The sequence below is a fragment of the Jaculus jaculus genome, chromosome 14 (assembly GCF_020740685.1).
Source record: "Jaculus jaculus isolate mJacJac1 chromosome 14, mJacJac1.mat.Y.cur, whole genome shotgun sequence".
Lineage (NCBI taxonomy): Eukaryota > Metazoa > Chordata > Mammalia > Rodentia > Dipodidae > Jaculus > Jaculus jaculus.
This window is the reverse complement of record NC_059115.1, coordinates 37,584,588-37,595,906: the sequence shown is the minus strand read 5'-3', so window position 1 is coordinate 37,595,906 and position 11,319 is coordinate 37,584,588. Positions and strand designations below refer to the sequence as shown.

The 11,319-nt window shown below is 39.9% G+C and overlaps 1 protein-coding gene across 1 annotated transcript; it reads left to right on the top strand.

The window, feature by feature from the left end:
• Positions 1–9,102: 9,102 nt before the first annotated feature.
• LOC123454838 (small EDRK-rich factor 2-like) lies at positions 9,103–9,560 on the top strand. Its single transcript, XM_045134377.1, has one exon. The coding sequence runs from the start codon at positions 9,103–9,105 to the stop codon at positions 9,370–9,372; it is 270 nt and encodes an 89-aa protein (XP_044990312.1). The 3' UTR covers positions 9,373–9,560.
• The last annotated feature ends 1,759 nt before the right edge of the window (positions 9,561–11,319 follow it).

Genomic DNA, 11,319 nt, shown 5'->3' with positions numbered 1-11,319 from the left:
TTGAAGGCCCTATAACCTTTAAAATAGATAGGGTCAGAAGGTGCGGATCACACATTCAGAACTCGAGCTTGTGGGTAGCATTTTGGATTCAAATCAGAGCAGAGCACATGAGCTATGGCTTTAACTCATTCTGCGACTGTGTCTACAACTGTGCTTAATCTTTCTGTCCCTGCCAACCAACAAGCACAGTATTAGGTATTTGTTTTTGTTTTCTGAGATAGGATCTCAATCTAGCTCATCGTGACCTAGAATTCACTCTGTAGTCTTAGAATGGCCTGAATAACTCTCAAATATACATGTTACAAGGGATTAGAAATACCCCCGAATTTGTATGTTAAGGTCTTACCTCTAAATACAATTGTATTCAGAAACAGAGCCTTTAAAGAGGTAGTTAAGGCAAAATGAGTCATGAATGGTTCCTAATTTTTTATTACTAGTGTTTTCATAAGAGGGGATTGATTGGGACACAGACAAGAACAGTGGACAGACCACTCACAGACCCAGGGAGAAGGTAGCTGATCTGCATGCAAGCCTAGAGAGTGGCTTCCGAAGCAGACAACCGGGCTGGCCCCCGACCTTGAACTGCTAGCTTCCAGAACTGTGAAAAGTAAAGTTCTGCTGTGTTAGCCACTCCATCTGTGGTGTTCGTTCTTTTATAGCAGGCCTAGAAAATTCATATGGGAATTCTATGCAGAATTCATTTAGGTGTGGGGTTTCTGATTTTATAGCTCCACTATTGAAAAATTTTATATTCATATAAAAAGAAAGATGAAGGGAAAATACTTAGACATTCAAATTGTCTTGAATAGTTACTGATTCAAGGTTACCTTTAACAAATGGTGAGAATGCATTCTGTTTTGTAGCATGAATCCCACAATGGTTATAATATATAATCACTTCCTCCTATCCAGCTCCCAACTTTTGTTAATAAAAGATTTGAAAGTTTTTTGGTCTTATTTGAATTTTCACAAAGCAGAGGAAAAAGTGAGAAGTGCAGGTAGCAACCAAACTATAAAACCAATTAACACTTGTAAGATTAAAACTAGAAAAGTTGACAGAATGTCTCTTTTAACAAACCATGCAGGTATTAAGGGGTTTACTGCCATCCTTACTTTCCTAGAAGCAGCAGGTGCTTCTTTCTGTATTCAGCCCCAAAGAGTAAAAAGTAACCTTAATGTATTCACTATGAATTACAAAACCAGCTTTATACATGACACTACCATCTTGGGGTAGGCCATCAGAGACATTGGCATGAGACTGCTTTCAAGTCTGGAGGAGGGAGAGGAGGAAAGGAGACAGGAATGGGACAGGACATAAGCAGTGAAGACCTGTCAGGAGACAGAGACCCTTAGAGAGTCTCTAAATTCAGATGGTGGAAATCTCATATTTAGAACTTCCCCAAATACTTAGACACATGGCTCTAGAGCCAGGAAAATTTGACCTAGAGTAGGTCACTTAACTTTCCAATCTTCAATTTCCTTTCTTTAAAATGGCTATAATGTTAATTTATGCCATATAGGGCTTTGTGAGAAATAAATGAAATTATCATAGGAAGTTCAGAACTTAAGAAATGTTAGTAGATTTTTGGCTAACAAGTAGATTACAGCCAGTGCTTAGATATTTTCAGGGAAGGAGAATTTGCTAGTTTAACCTTTCCTTTGATTCAGGAGAACCCAGAAGAAAACTGGAGTGAGATGGTTCCTGGCTGCAATTCCAGCACTCAAGCGGTCGAAGCCAGAAGGATGGTGAGGCCAGCCTGAGTTAGAGTGAGTTATAGGCCAGCCTGAGCTAATTAGCAAGACCCTATCTCAAAACACAACAAAAGAAACATTAAAAACAAGAACAATCGAAAAAGGATTGGAAGTGGGATGACTTTAGTTCAAGGTCTATAATTTCCCAGTCTCATCTCTTTTGACAAATCATTTAATTTATGCAAGTCCCAGTTTGCTCATTACCAAACAATGCTGCTGCTTGGAATGTCTCATAATCATTGTGAAGACAAAATGAGACATATATACGGAGTTTGTTATAAGGTTTAAAGTGGTATACCAACTTGTATTGTTATTGTTGCCCCTGTGCAGAGCAAACTACAGCTATGTAACTCAGTTGTTCTAAAATTTGTCCAAATTTGGATGTGAGAAATTAATATCCTGTGAATGTTAATGATGCTAAGTATACTCTGTGAAAGCCAGTGTCTTGTGACAAGATGAGAGACATTCCCAGGAGAAAAGGTTTTGGTCAAATGAGTTTTGCAAAGGCATTGTACTCCTAACCCCCTTAGAGACTGACAACGCCTTAAGTATAGTGGATCTTGCTCTCCAGAGAGGATTGTTTTCAAGATCCTCTCAGTATTAGATTGAGTCCTTGGATGTCCAGGTCCTTATAGTAGTGTTTGCATGTAATACATACACATTCTCCTGAATATGTTAAGCCATCTCTAGGTTACTTATAATGCCCAGTATGACATTAGTACTATTTAAATAAAATATATTGTTTAGGGAAAATGACAAGAAGTCTATTTGCTTAGTACAGATGCCTTTGTTTCTGAATATTTTTATTTATCAGAGGGAGGGAGAGAGAGAAAGAGAGAATGAGAATGAATATAAATATAAATGAGAATGAGTGCACCAGGGCCACTTGCCACTGCAAATGAACTCCATACACATGTGCCATTTTGTGCATCTGGCTTTACATGGATACTGGGGAGTCAAACCTGGGCCAGTGGGCTTAGTAAGCATGTATCTTTAACTGCTGAGCCATTTCCCTAGCCCTGTTCTTGAATATTGTTGAGTCTAATTTAGGTATACAGAAGGCTAAGTGTGTATTAAAAGGTCTGAGTGGGCCTTTATTGAAGAAATCTGTTGTTATTTGTTTAATCATGGTCCTCAAATGCAATTGCTCCAGAACACCTTACAGGGCCATTCTGGGAATGCTTCCAACCACTGACCTATTTGAAGTGACTCTGCACTTTCCTATCCAAATATCATCCATTCCTTTATGTTACAGTTCTCAGTCTCTTTTTATGTCTCTATTATTTTTTCCCTGTGCCCTAAATCTGCCTTTGGTTTGTATTTGAGCTCTGAGTTGTAGACATGGCTGGACTGTTTGTTAGAAAGGCAAGGAGAGACACATTCATGACTCCAAGCTTTGTGTTAGAAGATGAGCTTGAAGAAAGGGCAAGGTCACACAGGCCATTACTGACTCATCTTCCTATGTTCTTCAAATGCAAACCTCCCACAAAGCTTGTGACATGCTTCTGTGAGCATTGGATCATCCTTTCTTAGCACCGAGGGGGCATCCACTAAGGCAGGGAAGCAGTACTGTTTCTTTTCTGGAAAGTAGTGGCCCCTAGAGGGCAGTGTGGTCACAGGAAAGGAAGTTTCTTTTTTCAGGGTTTTCTGGATGCTAAACCTGTCCAGATGCCATTCCAGGGAAGCACTATATTTATTTATTTATTCAATGTATTTTTATTATTTACCAAATGCCTTGGTAAGTAGTCAGAATGTCAGCGGGAGCACACATGGTAAACACTCAGGACAGGTGATTCAGCCATTGTCTCAAAGGCCAGGGGTCTGAAATCAGTGGCCCCAGGTACTGGTGATAGCCTCTCTCTCTGTGCACAGTGCTATCATTTTGCTTCTGGTGTAGAGCTTCAGCCATCAGGAAGCACACTCCTGTTTATTTTGACTGGAACAAAGCTTATCAATAATGACATGAACACCCAGGTTCCAGGCTTTGGGGTATTGGAATTTGATCACTATTTGAATGAGAAAAAGATATTGACTTTATTTCAACAAGCAACAAACACTTATGTGTTACAGTACAATCAAGGAAAATAGTATCCCTGGTAGTTAAGAACAAAGGATTAGCCAGGACTAAGTCATAGTCTTGCCCCTGCTACCCACCAGCAGGCTCAACTTGGCCAAGTTATTTCAGAGTTTTGAGCCTCATAGTTAAGTAGTCTCTGTCTTAAAGATCCTATGAGGATGAAAGTGAGAACAGATGCAGCACATCTCAAAGTGGGGCTCCTGGACCAGCAACATCAACATTGGCATTATGTGGTAGCTCATTAGGAATGTAGTTTTCAGATGCTGGCATCCCAGATTCACTGAATCAGAGGCTTTGGAGCCTAGCCACCTGGGTGCCCACTCTGTGACTCTGAGGCAGGCACAAGTTTAAGAAGTGCTGTTGTACTGTGTAACTGGCTTATTGATGCTCCAAAGTAATGGCAGGTATTATCAATGCCATTGTTATGAATTGTTACTTGAAAAAAATATGCTGTCTTATAAATGACTGTGATTTGGGCTGCAGTGATGGCTTAGTGGTTCAGGTGCTTGCATGTGAAGTCTAAGGTCCCAGGCTTGATTCCCCAGGACCCACACATAGGTCAGCTGTGCAGGGTGGCACATGCGTTTGTAGTTTGTTTGCAGTGGCTAGAGGCCCTGGCACACCCACTCTTTCTCTCTCTCAAATAAATAAATAAAATATTAAAAGATAAATGATTGTGATCCATTGGAAGATCAAAGTGTCCAATGTGAAACAGTCTAAAAACCAGTATGGTTACTGACAATACACTTATGAAAATAGAGAAATGAGTGCTGGCAGGACAGGTTGGAGTAGGCTTAAAGGGTGAACAGTATAGAAAAGGCATATGGTTGTGAACAGGTCATGTTTGTTGAAGAAAGCCACCACAATAATAGCTATGTTGTAGAAGGGCAGTCGGTCACGAAGTATTGAGATAGCAGATGATTAAAACACTTAACAGTTTTGGGTACATGGCACCATGCTAGCACTGGTAATATGGACACAAGAAGGGCTCAGGGAAATAAATTCCTTTTTTAATTTTTTAATGTTTATTACTATTAAAACATGTTTCATATGGATACATCATGTATTGGTGCCCTCTTTTCCCTCATTCCTGCCCCCATTCCATTGGAATATTTAAAGATTTAAAATTATATCTTTGACAAGTACATTAATATATATAATGTATTTTGATGATATTTACCTCCATCACCCTCTCTAGTTCTCCATCCCTGGAGTACTAAACCCTCTTTTTTGCCAATCAGTTCCTTTCTATCTCCATGTCTTTTTTGGGTAATAGATTCTTTATGTATTAAACTTAAGTTGATATATTTAATGTATATTTGCATAGTAGAGATCACATAAAGATAGAAATATTAGGAGCTAGGGATCATTTGAAGACTATTTGAAAGGGTATCTATGTATTCTGGACACTATGGAATATTTAGATATGGTCTCATTGAAAAGTCATCATTTACTGATTCAAAATATAGCATATTATGAAGTAATGGAAATAAAACAACTGCTTTCACATTACTTTATATTTTTGCATCTTAAGTTTTTTTATTGACAACTTTCATACAGATACATAGTGTACTTGGGAAGGTAGCCATGCTCACTACTGTACTACCAAAGTGTGCTTAGTGGATTTTGATCATAATCCCTTCTGTTATCTTCCTTTGGTCCCTGTCCCTGTCTCCTTCCACTGAACAACTTCTTTCCAAATAGTTCCTCATATACCCTCATTTTTTTCTTTTTCAGTTTTTTGAAGTAGGGTCTCACTCTAGCTCAGACTGACCCTGAGTTCACTATGTAGTCTCAGGGTAGCCTTGAACTCACACACTCATCTTACCTCTGCTTCCTGAGTGCTGGGATTAAAGGTGTGCGCCACCACACCTGGCTTCTCTCTTCTATTTTGATGTCTTTTTCACCATCTATGAAAGAATGTCAATGAGTCCAGTAGTATGCTGGTCTTATGCAGATGACAACAATCTCTCTGAGGTCTGCAGCAGCCACTTCCTATCAGAAAGACACCATTCAAAAGCATTCCTCCCTATTAGCACTTTTCATGAATCTGCTTACTTGATTCTATCAAAAACTTGATGAAATACTTAATAATATTATTATACACCTCATTTTATATGTGAATAAAGTATGGCTTAGAGAGGTTAAACAAATTGTTATGTAAAGCCCTTAGTGCAGGAGCTGGGAACTAAACTGAGCTCTATCTGACTCTACGGGCTTCTAAGCGGTCAAGTCTTTTGAGGGCTTGTGTGGCAGTTGCAGGAATGTATACTCATGATTGCTTTTATTGCTCTACATTTCCTAGTCCTTCATATAGTTTGGTAAGGATATTTAACTTCCTCAGGCAAAATAAATGTGGGTATAATGGACAGGTATCACTTCTGGGCTCAGTCCTTGAAGAGTGTCAATGATTCCAGCTTCTGTTCCCTGCATGGGCACCTTAGTGTACAGTTTTGTGTTCTAGATATGCTGCTGCAAGTTCATGGAGCCCTTTCCAGCCTTAGTCCCTGAAGCTGAGCTCCCTGGACAGGCAACTAAGCAAGAAAGAGAAATGCGAGAGGCTGACGGTAACTCAAGAGGTATGTGAAGAAGCAAGGGAAGTGATTTGGGGATGACTTATTACTGCAGCATTAGGCTAAATTATGTGACTGATACAGCTCTCACAAGCAGAGTTAGATATGTAGGGCACAAGGAATCCTGAATCTTGGGATGCTAATGTTCTAATATAGTTTGTAGGTGTATTGAATTATTGAAAGGTTTTTTTTTTGGAAGAAATGAGTAAATATTTTAATCTCTTGTTGGAACTTAGTTAAAAGAATTTATATATAGCAAGCTTTTTTATGGGGGGTAGGGTAGGGGAGAGAACCCTGTTTTAGAGTGTCCTATTTAGTTTTTTCCAGGAAACTAAACCATACCAGGATCTTGGAAAAATCCAACATTTGAGATTAATTTAAAATATTGCTGGCTTCTCCATGTAAATACAGTCACTTCATACATACCTAAGATATGTACACTCATGTGTGCACACACACGCACACACGCACATGCACGCATGCCAAAAAAACAAAAAACAATGTGTCCTGATTTTCTGTCTAGGAAGATATGATTACTTGAGACATTTTTTCCTAGCTGCCCTGAGGAATGTCTTCAGAGTTCAGTTCCATGAACATACTTGGTCTTGAAGTCCACATCCAGCCCTTTTCTGTGTGCCTTTCACAGATGCAGTGTGACAGTGCTGATCTCTCTTAGCCTGACCATGGGCTTGTGTGTGCTATACCACTTTTAATTTCCTCCCTCCCTAAAGAGTATGCTGGAAAATTCCCTGTGCTGTGGTGGGTGTGTTTTAAGTCAAATTTTGTGGAAGAGGGGAGGAAAGAATGTAAGAGTGACAGAGTGGAAGGGAATGTCCAGAGGCATTGCTCCCACCCTTACAATGACTGATGGATGCTCTCACATCTTATAACCAGAAAACCTAGGGGGAATACCAGCAATCCAACTGAGGAGGGCCCTCAGCATAATGGGGGCAGGGAGGATGGAAATTATGGTACTAACATATGGTGCATCAAATTTTATACTTAATAATAATAACATAAGAGTATGTTGGGAGGTCATTCTGATTGTTTAGATTTGTTAGTTTAAACTGAGGCGGGCAGGATCTCCAAGTCTGCTAAATGCTTCTTTGCTATTTGTTTACTCTAAAATTAATTTATTTAGTAGAAAGAGACAGAGGAGAGGGAGGCAGATAGAGAGAATACATGCCTCAGGGCCTCTAGCCACTGCAAATAAACTCTAGACACATGCACAAATTTGTGTGCATCTGACTTTACATGGTACTGGGGTATTGAATCAGGGTCCTTAAGCTTTGCAGGCAAGTGCTCCAGCCTGATTTTTTTTTTTTTTTTTTTTTGAGGTAGGGTCTTGCTCTAGCCTAGGCTGACCTGGAATTCACTATGTAGTCCCAGGGTGATTGTTATTTGTTTTCAATGTTAAATTACAACAAAAATTCAGGGCCTCCAGAGAAATGTCCTTGGATAGAATATAATACTGTGGTGAATCTTTCATCCAGGTAAAAGTATAAGAGCCAATTTCCAAGGATACATGAAAGTGTAGGAGAATGAGATATATAAACAATTATATATTATATAGGTATATATAGTGTAGGTTCAGTTATATATTCATGTGAAAATCTAAAACCAGGAAAATTTGCATTTTAGTACAATTTTATTTATGAAGAAAGTGAATATGGAATTAATAGTGTTGTTTAATTCACTTTCATGAGGCCAAAGTTTATGAGGACACAAAATGCTAAAAGGTTGTTGTATCAGTAAACAAATATGCTATGGAAGAGTCCAGGATGGGTCAGTCCCCTGTATAAATTGTTGATTGATAGCAGTGGAAGGTCTGAGGTAGGAAGTGAGTGTGTTTCACTAGCATGGCAGAAGTGACCTATTAGGTATAGTTATCAGATCTTGTGCTGAAAGATCTCATGCCTGTCACTTACATGACTGGGTTTCTTTTCTGTCAGCTGGGAGATGATGATTCAGTCATTTATTCAGCAAATATCCATGTGCCTTGTAATGTTATCTTTTGTCCTATATTTTCTAAGTGGAATAAGATTGTGGCCACATAAGCAAAAAGAAAACCAACTATAAAAAATAGGTTGAAGAAATAGAAAATGGTCCAGGGGTGGGGGTGCTGTTGAGTTAGGAAAGTAATTTAGGCTGAACTTAAATGACAAAAGGAGATAGCTGTAGGAAATTCTGGGGAAGAAAGAACAGCACCATTTTGAATGATTAGACTTTATTCAGAATGTCATGGAAATACTTTAGAAGGCTTGAAGCCTATAACGCAAATGACATGATCATATTTGTATTATTTTGCATGCTTATGTGATATACATATGTGTGTGTTTGCATGTGGATGGACACATGTATTGGTAGGTGCATGAACATTTGTTGTGGGCATGTGTGTGTGTAAGCCAGAGGGTGGTGTTAGGGCTCAATCTTATTTTCTGAGACAGGGGCTCTTATTTAAACTCAGAGCTCACCAATTCAGCTAGTCTAGCTAGTACTTTTGTCCTGGGTACAGTCTTATTTCTAGCCTCCTAAGAGCTGGGATTGCAGACAAGTTGGCACATCTGCCTCACACTTTTTTTTGGGGTTTGAAAACACCATAATTAAACCTAATTTTTTTGTATGCTGATAAAAATAAAATGAGGATGTCAGACTGAGCGAGGGGACGCAACAGAGGCAGGTCGGAGCCGCTGCTGTTGCCATGACCCGCGGTAACCAGCGCGAGCTCGCCCGCCAGAAGAACAACATGAAAAAGCAGAGCGACTCTGTTAAGGGCAAGCGCCGAGATGATGGGCTTTCTGCTGCCGCCCGCAAGCAGAGGGACTCGGAGATCATGCAGCAGAAGCAGAAAAAGGCAAACGAGAAGAAGGAGGGAGGAACCCAAGTAGCTTTGTGGCTTCGTGTCCAACCCTCTTGCCCTTCGCCTGTGTGCCTGGAGCCAGTCCCACCGTGCTCGCGTTTCCTCCTGTAGAACTCACAGGTCCCAGCACCCATGGCATTCCCTTTGCCCTGAGTCTGCAGCGGGTCCCTTCTGTGCTTCCTTTCCCTCAGGTAGCCTCTCTCCCTCTGGGCCACTTCTGGGGGTGAGGGAGTTACCCCTTCCAGGTGTTTTTTACTCCTGTGGGGCACACCCCAAAGTATTAAAAGTAGCTCTGTAAAAATAATGATTTTGAAATAGTGGAAAAAATTATATATATATGTATATGTGTGTGTATACACACACACACACACACACACACACACACACACATATGCATGCTTGAGTCAGGAAAGGCAAGGGAATTTGAAAAAGACACATCCTATTTCTAGGTTAAGTAAAAACAAAAATACATCTCTCATCTAAAAACTCATGGGTGCCAAGAAGGTTCTCTATCTGAGATTCATATTCATAGACTGAATCTGAAGACAACTATAAAGTTATCTCAGTTAAGGACAAGGGAAGGAAAAGTATAGGTTGAGTTCAAGACCTTGGATCATTTGGATTTGGAACCATGGTGTTCCTGCCTGAAGTGAAGTACATACGTGAAGGAAATGCAACCATCACAGCTCAGGACAAGACTGGCTTCCTCCTCCTGCCTTTTATAGTATCTGTACAGTGCCTCCCACTGGCCAGTCTGGCAAGAGGAAGCTGAAGTTGGAGCCTCTGGAGCATCACCTGCAGGTCTTGCAGGGTTGTAGAACACAGCAAGGGAAAGGAGAAGCATGGACCTTGAGCACACTGGCCCAGGAAAAGCCCATAGCCTACATCCTGTCTCTAAGTTGAGAAAGCAGATGGTGCCACTCAAGATCCAAGAAGAATGGACAGTGGAGTCAAGATAGATTCATAAGATGTTAGGAAATCTTGTGTATTACCCATGTCTGGCTGTTTATGTTTGGTGTTTCAAAGTTGGGCAGGTAGTGGATACCTCTGTAGAAGGGTACTTCCACTGAGCCTAAGACAAACTTACCCACTGCTCAGTTTTGGACATTTCTCAGTACGCTGTACGAAGTGGCAGGGGAAACTCCCATGCAATGTATTTCCAGGAAGGTCCAATGAACTTCACAGAAGCATGTTGATCTGGAGTGAAAAGGTTCTAAGTACATTGATATATCCTTTGTTGTTATACGGTGGGTTGGTCTGAATATTTATATCACTCTACAAGACAAGTTTCTTGTTCTTTTTGAGTCCTATGAGCTCACTAAACCCTGTGGTTGTCTCAGCTATGAGCATTCCTGATTTATAACCCAGAAATAGAGTGTACCTATCCTATAGCAGGAAGAGAGGCTTTCCTTGTTCTGCATGAAAGATAGCATGGTCCTAGGTAGTACAGACTCTTGGGATGCAAGCACAATCCTTCTGTATCTTGAACTCTAAACATCTGCAACAGCCATAATAAAGGCTTGAAGGACCAGTAAAAGCTAAGTCAGGAGAAAAGCCAAAAGAAAAATTATTAAGTCCTTTGGGTATACTTTATGTTTCCAAATATCTTGAAACAATAGTTTTGAGTCAAATCAACCAAACTGAGTTGATGTATATATAATCTTAAGATTTGAAAGTTTGTGAAAACTTAATTTATATGCCTCATTCTGTTTGTTACACTTTTCCCATCATCATCCATTCATCTGTTCACCTATCTACCGACCCACTTCCCACTAAACCATCTGCCTTTTCTTCTATCCATCCTTCTTGACATCTTTCCTTCATCTATTAATCCATTTAACAAGTATATATTAAAAGCATGGTAGGTACAAGATTATGGGACTATAGCAGTAAGACAAGATGGATGTTTTCATGGAGGTAATATTTTAGTGCACACACGTATATCTGTGTTTATGTGGATAGTAATTACTTAAAAATGACAGAAAGTACCCAAATACTGTACTTATGAATGTTATGAGACCTCAAATTAGGATTGATGTAATTTGGGGTTTCAGAGAA

Coding starts and splice junctions, on each gene's coding strand:
- LOC123454838 (XM_045134377.1), top strand. CDS start 9,103: ATGACCCGCGGTAACCAGCGCGAGCTCGCCCGCCAGAAGAACAACATG.